Below are 27,149 nucleotides of genomic sequence, written 5' to 3' on the forward strand. Positions count from 1 at the left end.
AACCGCAACTGTAAAGAAGATCGCCTTAACTGTCGAGTTGAAGGCGTCTCTAGCTTTACAACTACTTTGATGCGTGATGGAGGCTCGATTTGAGCTTTGTACATTGAGTTGACAGAACCAGTATTCATTACAGTTCGAGTGAGTGTTACAGGATTTCTTAGATTTGGAATGGTAATGGACGGCAGGTTTACATCAAGAATTGAAGGTTTTGTAACAGGACATGATGTGGCTTGTTGAACAAGTAGAGAAACAGCTGAGGTGTTGTAGCCAAACGCACAAAGGTAGCTTATGTAGTCATTTGTGCTGATATCATATATGAGGCTAGGGTTCGCTGCCTTGTTCGGGTTCACTAAGCCTCCTCCATAATCAAAATGGATCCGCAACCTTCTGCTCTGCCCCTTCAGCAAAGACTGGCTCTCCAAATGGATCTGCAAAAGAAGAAAAAAGCTTTGTTTATTATTAATGTGCTGACCTAATCTCGAAACCATCCAATTTCACTACATTACTGACACTTGCTAATCGCTTGGACACTAAGCATTATGGTTGTAGATCAACCTGTTGTGATTAGTCGCACGATTTGCATGAATAACAAGGATTAAACACACATGTCCCGTTGAGAAAGATGCGCAGAGGATTTGAACTTGATTTTAGAAGAGCAATTTGTATGGTACGGGTACACCAGTGGCGTCCTATGCTAATGCTACAAAGACACGTGAAAATAGTACGTATTCATTTCATTCCAATCATTTATATCAAACGAGTCCTGAATTCAGTATTTTGGGGTGTTTGTACTGCACATGCATGTACATAGAGAATGACAAGTCAAAGCTTGAAAGGTGGTTTATAGATGAACTGAATATACCCAAATTGAAGTCTTAATTCGTGATTCTCTACCCAAATTGATCAAACCCAAATTTCGTAAGCTGGTTTTGGTTTTGATGTAGCTCAAGTATTGCACACACATCAGTACTCGTATGAATGTATGTCACGCAATGCGCCTTAACAAGCACTGGTTGAAGCATGTCAGGGGAACATATAAGTACTTTTTTACGTGCAAAGCATGCCAGGGAAGCTATGATTGCTTTTGATGCCAACATCTTAATGAAGAAAGAAAGCTTCTAGTTTCCCAGACTTTCACGTTCATTACTAATCGCTACTTATCCGAAGGTTTTTGTGTTTGCAAAGACTTGACAACCTCCTCAAGTTACTAGTGCACTGCACACAAAGATTGGCTTTTAAGATTCGTGGGCAAAGAAATGATAATGTAAATGGGAATATAAGTTTAATATAAACAAATCAACTCGGTAATTTTCTTAACTTCTACGTTTTATGGAATCCAGGAGTGTCAATATCCATTTGTGTAGTGCACAATTTGCTACGGTCGAGTGATATTTTCTTTACTTTTAGGGCTGGTTCGATATGGGATACCGAACCAAAATTAGTATCCTGAATCCCAAACCAAAATTTTTCGGGACCGAAATTTGAAGATCAATCCCAAACCAAATTTTTCGGGAATCCCAAAATATTTTCGAAATTTCAGGACCAATCCGGAATCACTAATTGAAATATGAAATTATGAATTGTTCTTCAAATATATTCTACTATCAAACTATTTAAATTCAATTAAGACTCCAACGAGGTGAAAGTTGATTAACCGTTCTAACAAATCATAAGGGGGAGAAATTGTAACGCACTTGCTCAATCTCTGACTAAGAGCACGGAGAGCCGCAGGCCTTCTTCCCCAACCAGCGGAATAATTAGGCTGAGAAACTTCTTGAGATATCTGCCTCAGGTTGCGTAATGCCTGAAAGAAGAAATATGTCCACATTACAACACAAGATGTATGAAGCTTCATCGTTTCTACGATTCTAACTTGTTTTAAACATTCTCAATTAACAAATTTTAATATCCAAACAAGATGACATCGATCAGGAGAAAACAATCTTACTGCCATACTTGTCTTCTGAGCAAGAAGTGTTGATGACTCATAAAGCGGGCGCAACACTTCAGGTACACTCCAAGGCTGGTTTAAGCAATCAAATTAACAAGTCAAAATTATGATCAATCAAGCCAAGGAAGCGACATTGCTTCAATATACAAAAGCCATATGATCAACAATGTGAAGGATCAAGCCACCACCTTCACAAGGTCTAATTAGATACCCGCTAGCTCGACAGCATTTCCGCTCTCACAAAATTCTGCACTGGTGGCATGCTAGGACCATTCTGTGTATTGTTAAGTGATCTTTCACAGACCTACCAACAATAATTAAAAGTGCTTGAACTGGACACAGTTACAAACAAGTAACACCAAATTGTTGAGTGCTCATGTAAAAGAAACAAGGACATCTGTTACCAAGAAATTACATTGGAGATGAAATAATGTTTAGGGTAGTAAAGAAATTACATTGGAGATGAAATAATGAAACTCACTATAAGGTCCAGTTATAATTTGTACATAATACCCTCACTCTCGTACATACAAAGTAGGTCACTAGAAGGAAGTCTTGCAGTTTAATACTGTATAATTAGAATTGTATATAATAGCCTCATTCTCATACGTATATAATAGCCTCACTCCTAAAAAAAATTCATAAACCCTAACCTAATGGTAAACATAAATATAGAAATTAATTTAGGGTTGGAATCATGAACATCCAATCCCAAACATGAACAAATTTCACAAACCCAAATATGGAATTCGAACCCTAAATTAAATTTCAAACCTAAATTAATTCCAAAATTTACCTCACTTGGGGGAGAATTGGTGCACAATGCACTGGATGAAGAAGACTCTCAGATTTTGAGTGTTTGATAACGAGAATCGCGAGAGAGAGAAAGAGCGGTGGCCATGGCTCTGTGTGGTGAAGGAAGGCTCCACAGTGAGGGATGAGAAGTCAAGAGAGAGAGATCAGCGAGGTTAGTTGAGATAGAGGTGAGTCACTTGTGTGATGTGGGTGTGGCCGGATTCGAAGACGGCAAATAAGGAGGAGAGAGTGATCGACAGAAATCGGCGAGGAGGGTGAGGTGAGGTCGAGAGAGAGAGTGACTGAGTGAGGGTTTTATTTAGATTCAACGGTTGAGATTAAATCTCAACCAAATCCGACGGTTGTTACAATTCTAAATATATATTTAAAATTAAATAATGTATATCTATTTCGATTCGGTTCGGGATTACCGAATGAATGAAAATGTGAGATTGATTTCCATACCGAAATTTTGAGATTAGTTCGGGAGTGGGTACCTAAATTTTCAGGATTTTTGGTTCGGTTTCGGGATTTTTTCAGTTCAGTTTGGAATTTTCATTATTTTTTTTCCACCTCTATTCACTTGTAAGTAAAATGTCTCAAGTTTAATCTAGAGAATGAAGAGTTCATAAACAATTTATTCTCTCATTCTCTTATTGTAAATATATTGTTGTATAAAAAAAAAAGTTGTGAAATACCAAGTGATGAATGAACATTTTTTTAAAACCTCAACCGTACTTACGAGTGAGAGTTTTATCAATCAACCAAAAACATAATAGTAATGTTATTGGGAACAGACAAAACTAACACACTCTTTAATATAGGTGAATTTATTAAAGGGAAGTGTTATTGGCACTCCAAAAATCTTATTCTACACTCCTCACGAGTGTATTTTTTTTTTCCTAATATAAAAAGTTTGGAGTGTGGAATGAGATTTTTGAAATGCTAATAACAATTCCTTTATTAAATAATAGAAATCACTTTTATATCCAATAGGAGATGTCAAATGTCCATACAAAAGGCATTGGAATGGACATTTTACATTTTTTGTTGGTTGAAAAACTATCCAATATTCGGAATATAAAATACTTATCTTTGTCAAAAAATGTAGATAAAAATGTAACTGTACATTTTGTGAAGAAGGACCATGCCAATCAAAGAGAAAAAAATAAATTAGATTCCAAATTAAAATCTCTTCCATTAGAGTAGCTATTACATTTACATCTTCTGGAAATCTATGCGATGTAAATGCAGCTTTACATCTCAAATTTGTATTTCTTCATTCCAAAGTTGTATAATTTGACACATAAGTTTAGCAGGGCAAATTCTTAAAAGTGATTTGCCAAAATACCCATTAGGGTTGAATATGGGCTTGGGGCAATTAAGGTAAGAGCAGGTTTTGTAAAAGCCCACCATGAATGGGCCCGGGTTTGGGTAAATCTTGTCTAGATGTCCATTGTGTTGGAGGATGACGATGATCATTAAGAAGCTGCACATTACCAATTACTGCAACCAATTTTTCTAAGTTTATGATGTCGCGTATGTTGCATGATAATAAGCAAATAGGCATCCCTCAGCAACTAGTTTGTAGCGTGAGCATCTCGGAGATGCACTCATGTGTTTGTTTCGGTAATCAATTAGGACCTAGGACGTCGGATGTCAAAGATAAACGTTCTTAACCACTTGAGTTACGTGTTCTATGATGCTTATCAGCTCCATTAGCATATAAAATGAAAGTGTCGACATATAGATATATAATCTATCAACAGAACTGCCCAACAAAATAATGTGATTGGTAGCCACCATCAACAGTGCATCACCAGTTTCAATTCTTAAATAACTAATCTCAGAACTGATCAAACTAACCCATCACTACCAAATTTTTAGAGGCTTAATTTGTTAATTTAGTTTCTTCTGCAACATCTGGGCATGCATGATAGTAGAATTAGTATGTAAAACAAAGCTTAAAACACAATTAATTAAAACACTTGGAGCTCACATATTCAAGCTCTACTTTTGCCTCAAGTTATGGATTTAAAAACAGGAAAACAACACAGGACGGAACAAAAAAAAATCTGGCACTGGATCTGATGAACTGCTAAATTCACTCCTACGTAAAATTAAACAAAGTTGATGCGAAGAAAAAGGGAGGGGGTAGGGACAACCGGACAAGTCAAAAATATGAGTCATGGCAATCAGGACCCGTGAAGAAGGGAATGGTGTTGGAGAGGAGAATCTAGGGTTTATATGGTAGCGATAGGGTTTAGGGTACCTAGAACACCATCACAGCATGTTATTAGTTATAATATGCATTTTAAAATTTTAATAAATCATAAAATTAAAACATATCAACTCTATTCTCCATTTATATCAGAATACGTAGAATTATAACAACACGTAATGGTATTTTCAACCCACACAAAAATTTCTTAAGGTGTCGGAGGATGTGGGAGTATGGTATCGTAATGGTGCTCTACCACAACTACACAAATTTAATATTTTTTTCCTTTTCTTTTTTTAATTTTTGGATAAATTAAATTTATGCATAAGTGTAACTCACTTCTATGACTTCATCATGCATTCACGTACGTCGTTCTGTCTGTCTGTTTGCCATTCGACACCCTGGCATCAAATGGACTATGCGAGCCTTGACTTTAGGTCACATTTACTATAACCATTCACCAACCTAACTTACCTTTTTCAAGTTCATACTCAAAAATTATTCATTGTCAATTTATAGAACTTCGTGTTTACAATAAGAATTGTTCATATTATAATCATCCTATAAAAATTGTCTACACAAAAAAATCAATTAAAACTTAGGTCGTTTAGTCAACGAATTGTATAGAAACAAATAAACGAAATTGGTAAAATCATTACTAACCGTCTATATATTTGCTAGAATGGATTGACGAAATGACCTTTTTTTTAATTCATTTTTTTGCAAAGATGATTTTTACAGTGTGATTTATGATATGAACGGTTCTGATTATAAGCTCAAAAGCTCTGTGATTCATGCACTAAGAGTTTTGAGCAGGAGTTCAAACTCATTTTTGAGTAGCCAAGTTTAAACTATATAGAAAATTATAGAAATGGTACCTTAACATAACCCAATTGGAGCAATGGTCCCTCAACTAAAATCCATGATAATTGGTCTCTTAACTCATCAAAATGTGCAACTATGGTCTTTTTCGTTAACTCCATCAGAATTTTCTCAAAATGACTTATGTTGGAAAGATCATTACTACAATAAGGTTAAAATTGAGGGACCATTGCTTCAATTGGGTTAAAGTTGGGGGACTATTTGTCTAATTGGGTTAAAATTGAGAGATCATTGCTATAATTTTTTTCATTTGGTTTTTTATATTTGCCCCTTGATTCAGCCTCACGTGCGTGGTACGTGACTCATTTTGACGGAAGTTTTAACGGAGTTGATGAAAAAGATCATAGCTATATGTATTAATGAGTTAAGGGACTAATGATCATGAATTTTTAGTTGAGGAATCATTGCTCCAATTAAATTAAAATTAAAAGATTATTGCTACAATTTCCTCTTACAACATTTGGCCAACTTTGTTCGCAGCTCTATTTTTGCATGTGGACCAGCCTGCCCTCTTTGGCTTCGTAAATTGTTTATGTCTGCTCCAAAGCTAAAGGGCTATGCAGTACCGATAAAGTTTTTTTGAATTTGCAATAGAAGCATTTTTCCATTTTACAAATCTATATTTGCAAAGAGATTATCTGCATTGTATGTTGAGCTCCTTCAAAGTAAAGTTTTCTTTTTGTGTTTTATTTTTTTTATCAAAGGTTTTCTTTTTGTATTTAGATCGATTGAAATGTTAATGAAGTAAAATTATAAGTTCTACGTAGATAATATATTTTGCTAGTAAAATATGTTGTTTTAATACGTCGTGATTGTTGCTTGTATAACACTGTATCCTATGTGCATCGTGACTCCAACTTTGAATTTGGTTACATAAACATGATTTTTGTCACTAGTTCAATACTCATCTCTTGATAAATTAAGACTGAGTAAAACAATATTGGCACAAAGACTTTACCAACAAGTACGTATAATAATCATCAAATAATAATCATACATTAGTGACATACATGAAATCATATACAAAAGGATATAAAAACGAAAGTTTCACATCACAGGCGTAGATAAGTTTTTTTTTATTTTTCTACATAGAGACTAGTATTCAAAATTGGGGTATATGGTAAATTACAGGTCAAATTGCTACATCAACTATACTAGAGTCAGCACAAACAATACATAAAATTATGAGGTTTCAAGTTTTTATATTAGCAAAATAATTTCTGCACGCTACTCTTCTATTTTTCTTGCACATCTACGTGTATTTGTGCTATTAAAAAAACAGAAAGACATAACCATATATCTTAAATTAAACAGGAAATCTGCAAAAAGATTAGCATGTAGGAAATAAAACATGGAAAAATAAAAAACAATATACAAAAACAAGGGCAAAGGCGCAGAAAGTATAGCCAATGCGAATGCATTCCATTGCTTGGAAAAGCTTAAGAATAAAGGGACATTATTGACGGTTAAAGCTGCCATGGCTTTTGTCATTTTTTTTTTCAAAACATTTTAAATAATATTATTTTTACCGTGACAGAAAAATGGAGAAAATGGAAAATTATAATTACTAGGTAGCCCATCTCCTCTCAACTGTTTAACTCCATCTATTTCCCTTCCTTTTCCTTTTCGAATATATATGTCACTGTTTCAGGACATGATTTTGTTGCTGTGCTGTCTGTAAGAAAATCTGATCTTTCTCTAATGGGGTTGCTACTGCTCATATTTTCTTCCTGAAGCTTCCTCCCCGAAACCCCACTCCACAAAAGCTTAAGCAAAGGGGAGGTTCCTTAAAGCTGACGACTTTTTTGCAGATGGATCTCAGTAAACCTCACAAGGTCGGCAATGGAGTCTCCGTCAGATGGGCTTCTCTCTTCTGCATTGCCAGCTTCTTCCTCGGTGTTCTTGTTGTCAACAGGTTCTCTCTCTCTCTCTTTCTCTCTAAGATCTTGTGTTGAGGTGGTTCTTTCAGTTTCCGGATTTGCTTCTCAGTCTAATGGGGCTTGTAAATTTGCATTTTTTAACCTTGTTTGCTACAAATGAGACATCTTTTCGGACCCTTTTGCTGTTTTTTGCAAATGATGCTCTGGTTTCTGGATTCAAGTTCTGTTGGCACCATTGTTTGAAATTTAGGATGTTTGCTAATCCTATTTAGTAATTTTGAATTGTACCTAAGTTTCCAATTGGACATAATGGGTGCTGAATCGTGGTCATAATTTAAAGTTACGTGAATTGGTTTAATGAATATGTTGTGATCTATTGGCTTTTTAGTGTGGAAAGTAGTAGATTCAGTGAAGTTTTGCGATGGAGTCTGAAAGGTTAACTCTGATTGGATAAGGAGTTCTCCATGATATTTGAGTGTTCATTTGGTTGGAAAGCTGATTTTTCGAGTTTCGTAGAAATTTGGGGAGCTTGCTGATCGATTTTAAGTTGGGCATTAGGAAAATGGTTTCAAGTTAACTCTCTTGGATGGCAGCCAGTCGATATAGTTCAGTGGTGCTGGAAGAGATTTCTAGCCATTGGAGCCGGTAAGAGGCTGGTTATTCTAAACGGTGATGCCAATTTTTGACCTAGTGTTAGATAAGTTTATGTACTCAGTCACATTGTACTGAAACTTTTCCCTTGAAGAATCAAATTCTGGTCAGAATAGTTTCTATCAGTTGGCTGCATTGCAAAAGGAACATGAAGCTGACAGATGGGAACAACTTGAAGACGAATATGCACCCAATAATACTCTTGATCTGCTTAGTTTTGCTCTGTGATTGGTAATTTATATTACTTTGGCAAATTCTGCCAATAGATTTACTCTTTGATATGGAACCAGATCTCCTATGTCTCTGATATTGCATAGAAATATAAGTTTTGAGTGTTGATCAATCACCACAAAAATCTAATGTACTAGGCTGGTGAAGCCCAACTATGGTACCCAAATCACATGAATGTGATAAGAGAAGCAAAGGATCATTGGATGACCTTAGAAAGCTAAGGATTTAACGCAACCACCATAAAGTAAAGTATGAGAGTTGAACTGTAAATTGCTTGGAAACGAATTTTTTTATCTATCCCACTCATGTGACATGGGACTGTATTTGTCTGGTTCATATTGTTGTTTTCTTGACAGAAAATTGCATTGGTCAGTTGCTGATGTTTATCTTGCAGCTTTTGGGGTGTTCCCGATCCAGACAAAATTGATGAGGAGGCTTCACCATTGGAGAAAGATCAACCAAGAAGAGTTCTGCCTCCCATAGTTAATTGTGAGAAGAAGGCAAGTTACAAGATCCAAATATTTGTTAGCTCCATTTATATAGTAAATCAGTAATAGTTTATCTGTGCTACTGCAGGAGGTCACTGATGGCGTGGGAGACATCCTTTCTCAAGTCTCGCAAACACATGATGTGATCATGTAACTTCCCATGTCCTTCTATTATTTGAGGAAATCTTCAAAGTGATCATTTTTTGTATTTCAATATATAAATTGATGTTGGTATGTTATTGACATTTATGCTGCATTTCTTTCCAGGGCATTAGATAAGACAATCTCCACATTAGAGGTCCAGCTAGCGACAGCGAGAGCTTCTAAATCTGGCAATCATGAAGGATCTCCTGTGGTGATAAGACCGGGAAAGGAGCCATTGAAAGAGCGCCAGAAGCTTTTCTTTGTGATGGGAATCATGACTGCCTTTAGCAGCCGAAAACGAAGGGAGTCAATCAGGGAAACGTGGATGCCCCAAGGTTGAAATCCGAAAAACTCAAAATCCATTTCTCTCACATAAAAGATTAGTTGCTGCTATAAGAAATAAGCATATGTATATATAGACACACATAATTGATTAGTTTATCACTTTTCCAGGGGATGAGTTAAAGAAGCTAGAGGCAGAAAAGGGAATTATAATGCGGTTTGTTATTGGACACAGGTAGGCTTACTCTATATTGCAAGTGACTAGCTTAATAAACTGCTTTCTTCAGAATGAAAATTTTAACAAAACTTACTGGATCCTTTTTTGTCGTCAGTGCAACTCCAGGTGGCCTTTTGGATCGTGCCATTGATGTAGAAGATGAGAAACATAAGGATTTTTTCCGGCTGGTAAGTACTGAGTGCCTAGGACCAAATTACCTGTTATCACCAGTTAGTTGTTTGGAGACTCATGCAATGCTTTATGCAGATATATTGTCTTGGGAACCAATCAAAGGAACAAAATTCTTAAACCCTTTGGTGGGCATTTTTTAGTTGTTTTAAGATCTAGATTGTCCATTGGTTCAAACTTCAAATCACTTCGGTGGACCTTATGAAGTGTTCACCATTGTATATCTGCAGAACCACATAGAAGGATATCACGAATTGTCGTCAAAAACCCAAACATATTTTACCGCAGCTGTCTCTAAGTGGGATGCTGACTTTTATATCAAGGTTGATGACGATGTGCACATAAATCTTGGTTAGTGTGTATATTTTTAATTCAGCTGTATCTGCTGTGGAAACATGGGGAGGAAACAATTGATGCAGAATTTGCGGCACTGAATTAATTTCAATATTTGACAGGAATGGTTGGTTCAACTTTGGCCAGTCATAGATCAAAACCTCGTACATATATCGGTTGTATGAAGTCTGGACCTGTCCTAGCGAATAAGTAAGCAGCCAAATGTTGTGCATCTCTCTTGTTTAATTTATGTTTGTCATTCATCATCTGTACCTATTTTGATAGGGGGGTCAAGTACCATGAACCGGAATATTGGAAATTTGGAGAGGAGGGAAATAAGTATTTTCGGCATGCAACAGGTCAAATATACGCAATTTCCAAAGATTTAGCGACTTACATCTCAGTCCATAGGTAAGTCCTTTTGCGCAGTCTCATTTTTCTCTTGTACGCACGCACACACACAACAAAAAAAATTCTGCATTTTGTTCTTGCCATGTAACTTGGAAAAGTTCTGTTTTCCACTTTAGGCACATACTTCACAAATATGCAAATGAGGATGTCTCTTTGGGTTCTTGGTTTATTGGTCTTGATGTTGAGCACATTGACGAGCGAAGCCTTTGCTGTGGTACCTCTACTGGTAAGTTCTTGGCAACTCAATTTAGTTCCACTTCAAGACATTAAAGTGTTAGTTTCTTTATGCATATGACCTAAAGATTGATGCTTTTTGCTTTTCTACGCAATTAGTTATTTAAACTCAACTTATTGATTGTTAAAAGCCATTGCAGTTGATGCTTCTCACTAAAATAATCACTTTTCTTGCAAGCCACACAAAAGATCACACTGTAATTAGTTCAATTTAGATTTTCGTAAGCTCGATCTCAACTGTGTATAACTCGAAACTCTCTTGTCTTTCTCAAAGAGTGTGAGTGGAAGGCTCAAGCAGGAAACCCTTGTGCTGCCTCGTTCGACTGGAGCTGCAGTGGCATATGCAAATCGGTGGAGAGAATGGAGGAGGTGCACGAGCGATGTGGAGAAGGTGATGAAGCTATTTGGCACACTAGCTTTTGAAACCTGTGCTCATTTGATTGTGATGTAAATGTGTATGGATTAACAGAAGGTTGGTTAAACACAAACCACCTGCCCCATTTTTGCTATTATTTATGCCCCTGGGACAGTTGGTATATGATTAATTTAATCATTGCACAGAGAATCTTGAGTCAGAAAATATGGACAAAATCCTTTCTTTCCAAGTTTGATGCTCTTTGGATGGAAACTAGTTGGCAAGTTGGGTTTTTATTTTCTTTCCATTTTTTATGACACCTTGGTTGGCAGGACTTATATGGAATATGTTCATTGTCATGTTGCGTTATGGTCAATAATGCATTGCCATGTGTAAGTATATAACAAATATTATTGAATTAAGACCCTAAAATTACAATGATTTAGTTTCATGTAAGTTTCTTTCTTTGCTTTGACACTCCAATTAAGATCTTAAAATGATAATAATCTTGTTCCATGTAAGTTGTTCTTTTTTATTTGCGATTGGAGCACAAAAGGTAAAGTCAAATCCAAATGAAAGCTTTTTTTTGGACGGTCCAAAAATAAATGTAAGCATCATCCTTCAAAGTACCGAATCTATATTTGAGATTGCTTTTAATTAATGAAATCAAATTGTGGGCCCTAAAGCAAGAGGGAAGAGAATGTGTTGCTATGTGTAATGATTGGGGTCATTGCGATTTGAGCAAAAAAAAGAACTTGTAAGAAATTAATAGAAAAGAGTGACTTACATAGAATATGATTTACGCTATTGTAGTATTTTGGTTTAATAATAAAAATTAATGAAAAGAAAAATGTACACATACCATTTTTTCAATAGATCAAGACGTCATTTGACACTGAATTTATTCATGTAAGTCATTCTTCACTTTTAGACCCAAATACAAAAATACGAGCATAAAATTTAGATTTTTGCATTCAAGATGAGCTAACAAGGAAAATCTATCTTGTAGCAAAAACATGATCTTAGTGGCACCACCACTCCATAGCCTTTCTTTAGTATTTACTTATCACGGATTATTACTCTTACAAGACCTCCTATCATAATATTAACTTTTTATCTTAAAATTATGAACTGCTAACACGCACTCATTGAATAACTGTGCCATTAGAATTTAGAATTTTGTCTTGGTGACATAATTTCTCCCCCAAGTCTAAAACAACCATTTACAAGAGCTAGTGCTCTTCTGATAAGAAGTTCTTTCTTTTTGGAAAATGTTTCTCTCATGATGAATTCTTTCAAGCAGGTCCCAACAGGCTTCGTGCATCCTGCCAAACTTTGTGCCTCTGTATTTTGGTAACTAGTCAAATCGAAAGAGCTGAGATGAGATGACATTTCAAACCCTACACCTGTTAAGCACTAACACGATTTTTCATCCTTTTGTGTGTTCCCTCGTCGGGCAACGTCGTCTTATCACAGATAAACCTAACTTTAGGTTGTTGGAAAGTCAATTTAGACTAAAATTTCACAACATATTACCAAGTGTACACACTTGGTAATTGTGTGTGAGGTTTACTTGTATTGAACGTGTCGGTGTCTTTTATTACGACAATATTCAAAATTAATCTACACTAGGGGGTTTTGAATATAAGACGTGGTGGGTTGAAGAAAAATATCATAACCACTATGATAATTCAGTACTTATAGAGTTCCAGTTTTGTGTATCGAAATAGTTTTATTATATTAATAAGCCATGACTATGTATATAATTTGTTACTCATTTATTCATGAGGTGTGATATCCACACACTTTTTTTTATTTCTCTCACACCTTTCAAATTTTTCATCGTCGGATCGGATAAAATGAAGAATATCAAATTACCGAAATTAATAAGGAGTGTGTGGATAGCACATCCCTTAATCATTTGTTCAAATTTGTAATCAACTATTTGAGGATTTGACATGGTCGGTGGTACAGCCGAAATGCAATATTTGATAGGTGAAGTGAGCACATCTGATGGGATTTTCCAAAATCATATGAAGTGTACGTGATGTAGAAATTCATTATTCACCGTCTACGCGCCCAGTGACATACGCATCCTCCTCAAGGATGTCAATTCTTGAAGAATCATAGGCGGTTAAAAACTCGTAACTTTTCAAGTAATGGGGTCGATGGAGAAAATCCTTTGGACGGCTGCACACTCACATGAGGTAGTCTCTCGATATGGGACCGATATGCAGGAAAGCCGATCTCATGTGAATGTGCTACTGTATACAGATAGTCCTAATAGAAGATTGATGGAAGATTTTCTTCAAAAAAATGGACGTGGACTTAGTTATGGATATAATCATGTCCGTTCAAGTGTCCATTAGTTGCGTTATTTATTTTGTTTCCTCATGGTAAATCTATAATTTTTTTGTGTGTTATAGGCTTATAACTAGTCACAAAAAATTATATGGTCCTCAGGAATATGTGATACTCCAGACTTTAAAATTGCTAAATTTTAATTTAAACGAAGATCTAACAATTAAAACATTTATTGTATCCCACACTCGAAGGAGGCGTAGAAAATATCGTTAGTCACCACTTTGTGATGTGAGATTCATACTCTCAATAGAGACCGTTACTTTCCATGTCCCACATCCATCCCGCTTATTGTGTTATAATTTTAATAGAAAATAAAGCAAACACTCGAAGGAGGCGTAGAAAATATCTTTAGTCACCACTTTGCGATGTGAGATTCATACTCTCAATAGAGACCATTACTTTCCATATCCCACATCCATCCCGCTTATTGTGTTATAATTTTAGTTACTCTACGAAGATAACTGAAGAGTAAGAATTATAAAAGATTCTAAGTAAATTGGACCAATATATTATTTTATGGTCCGTCCATATATGAAAATAATTGTAATAATTGACTAGAAAACGCTTGCATGTGGAAAGCCTGATAAAGTTAAGACTCGTCTATTCTTCAAACATAACCATCATGCATGTGTAGCTCATGCAGCTAGCTATAAATGTATATGTGTGTGTGTGTGTGTAAGGTCGGGGGTCAAATTAGAAGGTGACGGACTACAGAGCTTGAAGGACATAAAATAATTTACACGACGAAAGCATGCAAGTGTTTCAACCATTATATGGTCGGTTTCATTGCGATATTGTATTATTCTGGCATCAACTGGTTTCTTTCAAGCAATCATTTCAAGCATTAGTCGCCCAATGTTGCGGCCTAGTGGGGAAGGTGCTCGTTCTTCTCACTCAATGTCTCCGTTAGAGTCACATCGCAAGGCGTTCGGTGGTGCTAAACCTACGCGTCGCTTGCAGAGTTACGAGAGCGGTTATTTACATGTTAGGTCTGTATAGTATGCTCATTCAGCGGATTTGTTGATTAAGGAAAATTAATCTTCTGTATTGACCAAGACCTAGCTAGCTACAACCTGTTCACATGCTTAGATTAAGGTTTGATTTTGCCTTGTTGAATTCCACTTAATTGACAAAGAAACCAGTAACCAAGACATCAAATATATAATTTGCATGTCCATGCAAAAGGGGTCAGGAGTTCGGCCAGTTGAGAAGCGTACAAGGAAGCAACTTTAGGTATATGATTTGACCAAATATTATGCTTAGGCCATCATATATATAATATGCAATTGTAATATGCTTAGGCCAAATTGCTGAAACCCTCCATAGAATTTGACCAAATATTATGCTTAGGCCATCATATATATAATATGCAATTGTAATATGTTATGGTATATGATTTGACCATCTTAACCTTCATCCACTCAATCTATAGCCAATGATGATTATATATGACCCTGGAGGCTTTTGGAGCAATTGCTCTACTTCCACCGTTGTTTTGTTGAAGCATGTGATGAGTAACTTATACATTAGGGATACATCACTGTGATGATTTTTGTTAATGAAAAAACGCTATGTGAAAAAAAAATCAATATATTATTAGTATGAGATGTCATTGTAATAGTATAATTGTGTCGTATATGTCTTATTTGATCATCATACCATTTTAATTAAGAATTAGGTCAATTCTAAATTGCTAGTCTAAAGTGGCAACATTAAGCCGCCAATGAAAGAATATGCGCATGATCAGTCAAATGCTGGAACGCTGCTTCTTTTGACATCCAACGGTGTTGAACCATCCAAAATTGCTAGTCATAAAGTTCTCATGTTTGTTTTATTATTAAACCTCAATTATAGGAATTTTTTGTGATATAACTCGCTGTATCGTATAAGTTAATAGTTCATCATTTCTGTTTTATTATTAAACCTCAATGATAGGAATTTTTTAAAATATAACGATATAGTCACATTACAGTTATTGGTATTAAATTCATTATCTGCGAGATCCGAACTTAAAATCTCTTACTTACAAAAAAAAATATCACTAACCGTACTATGAGAAAGAGTTCATCAAATTTTAACAGTTCAGACCAACAACCGATACAATCATCATCTAAAATGCGTTTTGAATGAAACCTAATCAATCTATTAGTTAGAATTTATCGATGTTTTGCATTTTGCCTACATTTATAATTTTGATCAAATAGTAGATAGAGTGTATATAACCTTGTAATACAATATATCAAGATAAGATAATTAATGTGAGGTATGGGGTGGTGATACATCTTAAGTTTAAGATGATAATTACAACCAGCAAAAACAGAAACTGGTACCAAAGATTATCGCCCAATAGAATTCAAGATGGAAATCGATTAATCTAATCGTCAACCGGACAAAATAAGGGCCTAAACTAAGTACCGTAGGATTATCATCATCTCAACTTTCCAACCCTAAAACTTTAAAACATAGTAGACTAAAAAATAACTAATTAGAACAATGTGCACCCTATTTTGTACTTAAGTTCGAGTTTTCTTCCTCATAACTTAGTTAAATTGGTTAGTCATGCACCCAACTCACTCTGCTCCTAAGTACAAGTTTATAACTTTATAATCTAGATGAATTTACTAAAAACGAAAAAGAAATGCTAAAAGACTATTTCAAAAGTGGGACTTTCTATCACTTCATGTTTTTGACACAATATTTTATAATGTTGGCATAAAAATTGACGTTCAACTGTGAGGTGACAAAAAATTTATAAAGAGTAAAACTTTGAGAGAGTTCCCATGGAAATGGATCCCATCCGGATCCATTTTGTGGGAATTCTAGGGATCCACTCATCTTAGTCATTCATCGTGTTTTGTGCGGTTAGAAATCATTTGATTTTGTTTAATTTAAAAGTAAACACAAATAGTATCTAACAAAAATTGGGTGCACAATATAAAATAAACGGTTAGGATGTAAAGATCCTTAAGATTCCCATAATGTAAATCCAAAGAGAATCATCTTCCAGTTTCTAAGGATTCACAAATGGATCCGGAGAGAATTCTCTTCCCGTTCCCATGGCATTTTTGAATAGTAAAAACAATCATATCACACATGTTTTCTCTTAGCCAACATTTTACAGTCTCGAGAGAGAGAGAGAGAGAGAGGAAATGTGTAAAAATCCAAGTCAGAGAACGTGGAAAACGAGAAACCGCGGGGAGACAACACATAGAGCATAACCACCCATGGTATATATACAAAAGCCTCTTCAACTCATCATCCCCAAAATCCACAATTCATAACATTTACACACACACACACTGATTTCTAAGATTTTCTCAGAAAATTCACCTTCACTCAACAACTAACTCGCTTTTTCTCATCTTTTTTTATTAAATTGTAATTAAACAAAAACAAATAGAAATTGAACATTTTGGTTGAAGCTATTGGCCAACACTAGCAATAGCAGCACCAGAAAACAACAAAGTCCCTCCTCTGTGAGCCTGTGGGAATCTCCCTAACGCGTCTCTCTACCGTTGATCTCAGAAATCTTATCCAAAGCTCTCAGCTTTCCTCTGTCTTCTTCCTCCTTTCTCTCTCTCTCTCTCTCTCTGTGCAAATAAACCATATCTAAATCTCATCATTCTCTGCTTCCTCCTCCTCTCCCTTTTTATTTTTATTTTTTTCTCTCTGTATTTATATATCTAATAAGTAATTAATATCCCCCCTCTCTGTTGGGTATTGGGGTTTTGCTATCTTCTTATCTCCTTCATCTCTGAAACCCTCGGGCAATCGCTGTGCTTTTTGTATACCAGTATCCGATTCAATCAAGGGTTTTTCTCTTTTTTTCGCTTGCGGGTTTTTGCTTTTCTGCCCGACGATGGCGTTGCCGTCGGCTTTTCTGGAGATTCTGAGACGACCCACGATTGTGGAGGTGCTGGGGGAGCTGATGATGTTCATAATCCCTCTGTGGATTGGTGTGATTGTTGGGGTTTTTGTTGGGTGGGCGTGGAAGCCCAAATGGGCGAGCTTGGTTGGCCGAGACCTGTTGGATTGCCCAATCTCCAAACAAAAAGAATCCTCGTCCTCGTCCTCGCAGAGTTCGTCCACGTGTTTTGGTTCGATTCCGGGTCTGAGCTCGTTGAAGTTTCAGCTGCCCAGTTGCATTCCATGGCCTGCCGACGATAGGAATCCGGAAGACGCGCCATCTTTGCCACCTACCACCAATCCGGATTTCAGGTTCGTTGACTTTCTTGAGTATTTTGACTAATTTCAAAAGTTGGGTTTGCTTTAATTTTCCATGTTTTGGTGTTTAATTTGTTCAATTTCACAACTTTGAGTAGTGTTTGTTGTGTTAAATTGGGGATTTGGGTCAGTTTAACTTGTAAGACATGAGAGCTTAAGCTTAATGAATATAAATGTTGTGATATGGCAGCACCTCAAAGATTGAAAGAGAAAGTTCCGGTCATGTGAACAAGGAGGATTTACAGCACATATGTCAGCTTGTTGAGGAGAAGGATGGAGGGCCTACATGGATCCATATGATGGATCGGTCTACCGCATCTATGCGCTATCAAGCTTGGCGAAGAGACCCCGAGGTAGTTGTCTTTACCTTCGTTTCAATGGATAAACGAGGTCCTTGGAGACAGAGTCTTGTTTTGCTTGTATGTATTATGTTGGCGAGTTGAACTAATTGGATTTCACCTGTGTATTTTAGACTGGACCTCCACAATACCGCAGTAGTACTATATATGAGGATTGTACACCTGAGTTACTGAGGGATTTCTTCTGGGATGATGAGTTTCGAGCAAAGTGGGATGACATGCTTGTACATGCTTCTACTTTGGAAGAATGTCCAACCACCGGAACCATGTTGGTGCACTGGGTGCGCAAGGTGAGAACATGATACTTTGTTTTGTCCTTTGATTCATGAGTTCCGTTGCTGCATTGGCTTATTCCTTATGTTGTTTCTTTGTTTCGGACACAGTTCCCATTCTTTTGTAGCGACAGAGAGTACCTGATCGGTCGTCGCATTTGGGAATCGGGACGGACATACTACTGTGTAACGAAGGTATGTAAACAGTGAAGATGTAGCTATATATATAACCTCTCAGATGAATGCACTATCTAGTCTAGTCACATAGACAAGCTGCTGTAACCTGTTTTGCAGAAGAAAATTAATGTCAAAAGGATTCCTTTAGGATCCAAATTTCATTGTTTTTTCTGGACAAGGTTGGATGTCTTTTGTGAAATAATGACAGTTAATGCACTAGTTTTGGTTAAATTTGGTATGCTAAAGATTGAAGTCATGAATGGTTGAATTGCTAAGCTATATGCAGCTTTCCAGTGACGCAAATTTAGTAATTTCCAACTCGAAATATTTTGTTGGTATATAATTTACGGATTTGGACATTTGGGGCTACTGGTCGGTTTATTGTACTGAGTTCATATCTAAAGCAATTTTAATTCCTTCTGTATGCTAATAAGTTGAGAGTCCTAGAAGAAGCTTGTTTTTCGAGTTATACTCCGGAGTGTACGTATTAGTAACTGTTGCAAGTGTTCGTTTTGAGCTGGTTGTGTTTAGTTTTGGAATAAATTTAGTGATATCGCTCATCATGTACAACAGTTCTGTTTTCTAAGGTTATTAATTCAGGATGCTAACCTAATGGTGTGACGTCACATGTTTCAGGGAGTACCCTCCTCTGCTGTGCCAAGGCGTGAAAAACCTAGACGTGTTGACTTGTACTATTCAAGTTGGTGCATTCGAGCAGGTAACGGAAGTCTCATATGATCTTAGTGCTTTCTGAAATGAAAAAACAAATCTGCCCTCCTAAATGAAAGATATCTTTCTTTATTTACCTATTAAAAACAGGGTATCTCTTCGTCATGGTGTGCAATTGGCAGATTAATTTTTATTGCCTTAAAATTGAAATTTCAGTGTGTTTTCTCATCTCAATTGAGCTTTTGGGAATAATCTCTAAGACTTGTATTTGTTGGGTATGAACCAGTTGAATCGAAGAGAGGGGATGGCCAGCTTACTGCGTGTGAAATTTTACTCTATCATCACGAAGATATGGGTATCCCTTGGGAAATTGCAAAATTTGGAGTCCGGCAAGGCATGTGGGGAACTGTTAAAAAGATCGAACCTGGCTTGCGTGCATATCAGAAAGAGAGAGCCTCTAAAGCCCCACTTTCACGGTGTGCTTACATGGCTCAGATCAACACTAAAGTCAGTGCAGACTACTTGAGATCTGTTGAAAACAGCACCAGCGATTCCATGGCGCTTGAAAAATCAGATAAGTCGGACTCATCGGAGAAACCAGAAGGGAAGACGATACCTAAGATTCTAATTATCGGTGGGGCTATCGCCCTCGCCTGTAGTCTTGACCGAGGGCTCTTAACAAAGGCAGTTATATTCGGAGTAGCCCGAAGATTTGCAAAAATCGGTAGGAGGTTCTGATTCCAGAGGCGTCAGCTAATGCCATCGTCAAGCGAAGTGAGGAATAGCCAAATGGTGGATCTCCGCGCTTTGCCCCATTTCAAGAGAAGTCGAATTGAGGTCTTATTCCTTGTTCTCTTTGTTTGAGCCATGAATATAACTTAGTTGTAGAACATCAGAGAAAAAGAAGCAATAGAAATGTTTGGGAAAAGAGGGAGAGTGATCGTATAGCCGTGTTCGTTAAAGTTGGAAATGTGATTGAAGGCTTTCTTGTGCTGCAAGAATGACAGTACCCTAGAGGTTCTTTTAAAGTTGCATTTTCTTTCACTTCATTGATCTTGAACTGCTTCATAGCTTTTCTGCATACACAACTTCACATTGAAAACTGCATGTGAATGCTAATCACATTCCCAAATAGAAGCCGGAAAAGATTTTCACGCTCTATTTTCTTCATTTACACCATTTTCCTATTTTATAGTTGTAGATTGAATAAATAAAAGTGGATGAGGAAAAAAATGGAGTGAAAATCACTATACTCGAACGATCTAGGAATTAGACGAGAAATTTTTCTGTGCGTTGAAATACGGATCATTACACCAATTGTCATAATACAATTGGTTGCAAGATTTTTACTATAAGTTTCTAATCAATTATAGTGTTCTAACACAATGCAAAATCTCTCGAATTAGAAAAGCTGTTGAAGAAGTTTAATCTTAGTTTATATAAAAACATAAAACTAATCACAACCGACCATGTGTCTATCTAATTGAAGCCCAAACGTGTAAAGTTAGTGGTCACCAATATTTTTATTTTTATTTATTTATTTATTTTTTTTGGTGAAGTAGTCACCAAATTTTGGGTCCGGAAAAATATGTGGCATTGTATGCACGTGGTCCAGCAGGGAGCACAACATAAAATCATGGAGGTTTGTGGTCACGGTTGATACAATCACAACAGCCTCAAAGTCGGCTCTCAACTCATGTCTTCTTTGACGGATCTGTCGTCTCTGTTCTAATTAATAAAGTCCAAGCCATCGATCATTCAGCAATTGGCCCCCTTTTATCTACACAGCCCAAGTCCTCCTCCAAAAGTAGAGTTCCAGCTCCGTGTAAAAAACTTAATCCTTCAACGTCACGTGATGAGTGATATATAACACCGCACTATATGCCCTTGCATTGGTCGCAACTTCACATTTGCTACTGAAAAGGTAAAAGTGGGAACTTAAGAGGCTGCTGCTGTTCTGATTCAATTTTTACGTTATTCGTTACAGTGAGATGCAAGTCGAAAGTTGATTTTCCCAGCGAGTGGGAAGCACAAAGTTGAATCATAGGATTTGTGCTGGTTAGAAACTAGACATGAACATTTGGGATCTAGAAAAACAATCTCTAGCAGCAGCGGGCTTTCTGGTGGAAGAGTTGCTACCATCTGTGTGGATCTGGAATTTTTCACTGAGTGGGCTAGTTTAAAATTTTAAATCTTTATAACAAAAAAACTTGATACTGTATTTTTCACAATATCAGCTTCCTTAAGAAAATTTTCATAAGGTGAGCCAAGAATTTTCGTTATTAAACAAATCTAAATTTGTACCTGTACAAAAAGCGACGAGAAAAAAGATGTCAGAAAAAGAGACGGTTTTTAAACTGTATCATATAATTTTATATGACTATACCTAGAGAATTTAGATTAATGACTAAATATATGGTAAGCTTTATTAAAAAATTAATAAAAATTACATGTAAAATTTTATCTTTCACGTAAAGCTACCTGAACTATAGCGTAGCCCATAACGTGGCTCTGCCAGTGCTTGACTACTACTCGATCCATCCTTTTCCTTTCAACTCGGCCTCGCCAGCCAGGTTTTCAGCAATATGGATATTCTTCGAGGAAAAATTCTTGTGTAACTGTTTCACTATTTTGCTCTCTATATATGTCTCATCACGGAACAAAAACTCATGAAGCGATGCTGACATTGTGTTGATAATGATAAATGAAATGTTATTGGGCAAGAGAATATCACACTTTGATATTTTCTGCTGATATTTTGTGTGGTTACATTATTATTATTTATGAATCCAAGTTCCAAGTGATGCCATAGGACTCGGCTGATATTTCTGAGCTAGTATCCTACATGTGCCCCAAACGATGTCGTTCGGGTTTGCAAATGTCTTCTTTCGAAAAAAGACTCTGAACTTGTTCACTTTGAGGCATTGTTTGGTGAGTTAACATACATCATAGGCTAAAAGTCAAAATAGTCATTGAGGTTTGCATAACACATCACTTTGGTCATTGAAATTGAAAATCAATAGAAATTGTCCCTGAGATTGTTCACTATCCATCATTTTGGTCATTCCGTTAAAAATTATGTTAGGTGTCCCGGAGCTATTGGCCGGAAGTTTGGACAATTTTCAAAGCTTGGTAACTCAATCGTTTCTTAACTTAATTCGACCCCTAATAAATCAAAATGAAGATAGGAAAGTGTAGAACAAGATTATACCTATTTAAAAGACCAATGGTTGCCGCAAATGGCTGGAAAATAGCCTTAAAGTTGCCTGGTCTGAGGGAAAACTGGAAAACTCACTGGAAACTGGGTAAACTTTAAATATTCATAACTTTTTCAATACTCAACAAAATCGACTGATTCAAAAACAAAAATCATACTTCTCGATGAGACAAAGAGAATGGTACCTTTCTTGACAGCTAATTCACTGTGGTTTGCCCAAAAAAGGGCTTGAAAAATAGGTAGCCACTTTCAAGCTGTTTTCCGGTCAAACCACGGTGAATTAGCTATCAAGAAAGGTACCATTCTCTTCATCTCATCGAGAAGTATGATTTTCATTTTTTAATCATTTGATTTCGTTGAGTATTGAAGAAGTTATAAATGTTTAAAGTTCACCAAGTTTCCAGCGATTTTTTTCAATTTTCCCGCAAACCAATCAACTTTGAGGTTATTTTCTGGCCATCTCCAGTAATCATTGGGCTTTCAAATAGATATAATCTTGTTCTAAACTTTTCTATCTTCATTTTGATATATTATGGGTCGAATTTAGTTAAAAACGATTGAGTTACGAAGCTTTGAAAATTGCCCAAACTTCTGGCCAAGAGCTCCGGGACACTTAATAGAGTTTTTAATAGAATGACCAAAATGATGGATGGTGGACAATTTTAGGGACCATTTCTATTGATTTTCAATTTCAGGGACCAAATTGATATATTATTAAAATTTCATGGACCATTTTGACTATTTAGCCTACATTATATTCAATTTGGACTTATTTGGTGTTCAAGATTAGATTGAAATAAATAATTTACTATGCTCAATGTTAAATAACTTGAAGGCTGAAGATGAATTACTCAATAAAAAGTGAGATCAGAAGAGTTGAGCTTTCTAATTTAACCTTCAATATAAATTAAGTTTTATAAGTTAGTGACTCACGTTTCATTCGTATGCACCAAACGAGCCCTTTGATCATCAGACAAGGCATGATATGGCAGGATTGAAGTTTTGAGTCATGTTTCTTCTGACTCATGCAGAGAGTCCAAAAACTCTTTTCCGACATCCTTGTCCCAATCCGATATGCATTTAGGCACACCAAGTACGGAGAGTACTTCAAGCCGATCTGCCCATCTTCCTATGTTTTTGTAGAAGATGTGTTACCCATGCAAATCAACATGGCTACACACTTTAAAATAGTAAAATATTCAATTTAGAATGCAGAGTAAGAGTAATGTTATTCATACCATATTTTTGTACCATATTTTCATACTATCTTAGATGACATTTAATGTGGACAGACACATTATTTGAATTAATCAAAAATTTAAATTTAGTTCATTATTTAATAAATAAAAAATTAAGAAAAACTAGTTAATTAAATGATAATTGTAGTATATGAAGGGTCTTTCTCATTCATTTCCTTGGATTTTGCAAATTTTTCAAATGATGTGACTGTCCACATCAGATGTTATCCAAGGTGATATAGAAATGTAGTATAAAAACATGGTATGAATAGCATTTGAAACTAAATTTGCAAATTAAATGATGTGTCATCAATAAGAATGAACACGTTTATCAATGATTATGTAATAAATCAATTAACAACTTCCATGTCCTTTAGTTTCTAAAACTTTATCTACAAATTTAGTCTCTCTAGCATTACTCGCAGGGTAAATACCGATAAAAGAGGAATGCCAAAATTGCTACGTGCTACGTATAGTATATAATGCATGTACCGTATACAGTCCCTAAAATTTAAATTGCTTTAATTGGGTGCAAGTTTAAGCTGTACAGTGTACACTTTATATATTCAACCTAGTTTTCAATTTCCTTCCCTGTTTCTTGTTGATTAGAAGGCAAAATTCCACATAGCAGGCGGCGTTTGTAAACTTTAGCAACAAGGCAAATAAAATAAAATACAATTTACTTTATGAAAACTCTTCGAAATTTGATTTATAGGTACCAAAAAAATTAACACAAATTTGGGAAAAAAAGAGATGAAAGAATTGTAGTATATCCAATTAACATATACACGAATACTTTGGTGTAAGAATTTGAATATAATCTGGGAAGACGGGGGGTTTAAATTACAGCAGCCGGTGTAGTTAACGAGAGACGAGTGTCTCAAAGCAGTTGAGCCCGTCCAGCTCCACCGCGAACCGCGGCGGCGTCCTCCGGCTCTGCTTCTTCACACGAGCCTCCGGCGATGACTTCATATTTCCCTCTTGCTTCGCTGTATTAACCGTGTTGCTAGATGGAACTGCGGCAGTACTCTTCAGCTGGTGTGCAGGGAAGGAGGACTTCACCATCTGGCCCAAGATCTCAGCACACAAGGCATCGAACGAACTGAACAAGGAATTCATGTTTCTTGAACCTGAAGGTATTTTTCTGATCAGATGATCCAAAACTCGAAAACCCAATTCTTGTTTTCTTCAATCGAGAAAACCCAATTCGCAAAACCGATACTTTTAAAGTGTAGAGAGAGAATTTGAATGTTTGATTGATGAGGAAGTTGAGGAAGAAAGGTGGGTGGGTATTTATAGGGAAGGAGGAATGTAAGGTTCGAGAGGGAGAGGGATTTGGGATGCGTGTGGAGAGAAATAGCGTGGATGCTCTGTTTTGCAGTTGCCGCGTAAGACTGCTGGGACTCTAGCCGATGGGACCATGACAAGTCCCAAGGAAGAAAGGAAGGGGTAATATAAATTCAAATTCTAAAGTAGGAAAGGGTAGTATAATTTCAAATTCTAAAGTTTTCATCACGCTATTTAGAAAAATGAATTGTTGTTAGTATTTCATAAATCTTATTTTATATTTTAAACGTTTTATAATTAAAAAAATACAATTATGAAGAATGTAGAATGAAAATTTTAAAATAATAATAACTATTCCTACAAAAAAAATAAAATAACTCAAAATATTTAAAATAAATCAATCACCACCATTCAAATACGAATAATAAAAAAAAATAGTCGGGAAAGAATCCTAATCAGTTTCTATATGAATCCGGGTCTGTGCTTATCTTGGGAAAGGAGTCTTTGATGTCTTATGACTTGGTCTAATCTTGTCTTTGATTTCTTGATTTAGAAATTGTACACATATGCCCAAAAAGGTTATTTTGTGTGTGATTAAAATACATGTAGCATGTTGAAATGGTGTTATTGTATTTTGATTGAGTAATGATACATTTATTATTTATTTGTATTATTATTTATATTATTTTTATAATAAAAATAAGATCTGTTAATACATGTGAGTACAAAAAAAAGATATATAATTTAAAGTTACGAAAGTATAATAACAAGAATAGTAAGTCATGAGTCATGACAAGGTTCTAGTCATACGGAAAATATTAAATTTTGGGATCGATCAACTTACCTAGATTCACCTTTTGCTTACACACGTCGTGCTGCACACACACACACACACGCACACACACAAAACCAAGATCATTTCCTCCTTTGGCTTTTGGGGATTAAAAAATTTGTGAAATTTAATATATACAAACTTAGCACAAAAGCTTAGCGTAACGTACAACACATGTATAAAATATTACTTGATATTTATGAGCACAGTTTTAAAAATTTTCGCCTAGCGCCGTTTAGGTCCCGTCTAGACGCTAGGCGGCTAGCTCCTGTCCCGATTAATGTTTAAGCGTTTGAAAATTAAGAAAATGCGCCTAGAATGCCTAGGCACCTACCTAACTTGTCCAGACCAGCTTAAGCACATGCTTAGATCGCAACTCACTTAAACAAATAGATAATTTTTATTTTGCATTTTATTTTTTTTTTCCAATAAATTGAAAAGACATGCTGAATACTTAAATAAACACACATTATATCTTTATTTCATATGTTTTCGTTATGTTTCAATACTTCATTATATATATGCATTTTATTTTGTAATTTATGATGAAATTATATATTTTAAGTATAAGTAGATACTTATTTACACGAAATATGATAAATTTACTTAAATCCGCCTAATCCGTCTAGACCCCACCTAACCGTCTAAGCGCTAGGCCGCAACCCGCCCCTCAACTAGCGCTTAACATCTTTTAGAACCTTCTTTATGAGTTTATTTATGCGTGTTAGGCTATTGAAATATCAACCGTGGGTTTCACAATTCACAGCTCGATCTAATACATGTGATGGACTTGGGAATGAATATCTATCTAGTTAGGAAACTATTTCACTTTCTGCAAGTAAAGAATTAAACAATTTTTGATATACAAAGAGTCAAATAATACCCTGTTAACTCAATTTAAAGAAATTATAAATATATATATATATATTTATATTAATTGAACTAAACAGTGTTCAATACATAACGAAAGAGTATCTCCAAAGGAAGTTTTAAATTTTTGTTAAACTAGCAAGTGAATAGTGTCAAAAACTTTTTTTTTTTTAGTACCAAGATATATTTTACATTAAAGGGAAGAGGAGTTCAGCTAAGCTACACAATGGGCAACTTAATTTTTATCGAATTTGCCATCCACAAAATTCAAACTCAAGACCTCTCACTTACAAGTGAAGAGAAATATTTTCAAACCGTAGTACTGAGTGACAGTATAGCTACTCAAATTAACTTTTCATCTTTAACAACACTGTCT

General features: G+C 35.8%; 2 protein-coding genes across 2 annotated transcripts; both read left to right on the forward strand.

Moving 5' to 3' along the window:
* Positions 1-7,441: 7,441 nt before the first annotated feature.
* On the forward strand, positions 7,442-11,474 carry LOC137710927 (beta-1,6-galactosyltransferase GALT31A). Its single transcript, XM_068450093.2, has 11 exons — positions 7,442-7,764; positions 9,006-9,111; positions 9,188-9,249; positions 9,367-9,578; positions 9,697-9,760; positions 9,858-9,930; positions 10,162-10,282; positions 10,387-10,474; positions 10,550-10,675; positions 10,792-10,901; positions 11,184-11,474. The coding sequence occupies exons 1-11, from the start codon at positions 7,661-7,663 to the stop codon at positions 11,330-11,332; spliced, it is 1,215 nt and encodes a 404-aa protein (XP_068306194.2). The 5' UTR covers positions 7,442-7,660; the 3' UTR covers positions 11,333-11,474.
* Positions 11,475-16,812: 5,338 nt separating this feature from the next.
* LOC137710877 (uncharacterized) lies at positions 16,813-20,357 on the forward strand. Its single transcript, XM_068450031.2, has 6 exons — positions 16,813-17,846; positions 18,043-18,205; positions 18,325-18,501; positions 18,595-18,678; positions 19,297-19,378; positions 19,616-20,357. Exons 1-6 carry the CDS (start codon positions 17,488-17,490, stop codon positions 20,065-20,067), a joined length of 1,317 nt encoding a protein of 438 aa, XP_068306132.2. The 5' UTR covers positions 16,813-17,487; the 3' UTR covers positions 20,068-20,357.
* The last annotated feature ends 6,792 nt before the right edge of the window (positions 20,358-27,149 follow it).

This window comes from Pyrus communis, chromosome 6 (genome assembly GCF_041283825.1).
Source record: "Pyrus communis isolate YQ-2024b chromosome 6, ASM4128382v1, whole genome shotgun sequence".
Lineage (NCBI taxonomy): Eukaryota > Viridiplantae > Streptophyta > Magnoliopsida > Rosales > Rosaceae > Pyrus > Pyrus communis.

Excerpts from the sequence above, each read along its gene's own strand:
- LOC137710927 (XM_068450093.2), top strand. The coding sequence starts at position 7,661 with ATGGATCTCAGTAAACCTCACAAGGTCGGCAATGGAGTCTCCGTCAGA. Across the intron at positions 9,579-9,696 it reads GGAAACGTGGATGCCCCAAG|GGGATGAGTTAAAGAAGCTA; the intron begins GTTGAAATCCGA and ends TCACTTTTCCAG. Across the intron at positions 9,761-9,857 it reads CGGTTTGTTATTGGACACAG|TGCAACTCCAGGTGGCCTTT; the intron begins GTAGGCTTACTC and ends TTTTGTCGTCAG.
- LOC137710877 (XM_068450031.2), top strand. The coding sequence starts at position 17,488 with ATGGCGTTGCCGTCGGCTTTTCTGGAGATTCTGAGACGACCCACGATT. Across the intron at positions 17,847-18,042 it reads ACCACCAATCCGGATTTCAG|CACCTCAAAGATTGAAAGAG; the intron begins GTTCGTTGACTT and ends GTGATATGGCAG. Across the intron at positions 19,379-19,615 it reads AAGTTGGTGCATTCGAGCAG|TTGAATCGAAGAGAGGGGAT; the intron begins GTAACGGAAGTC and ends GGTATGAACCAG.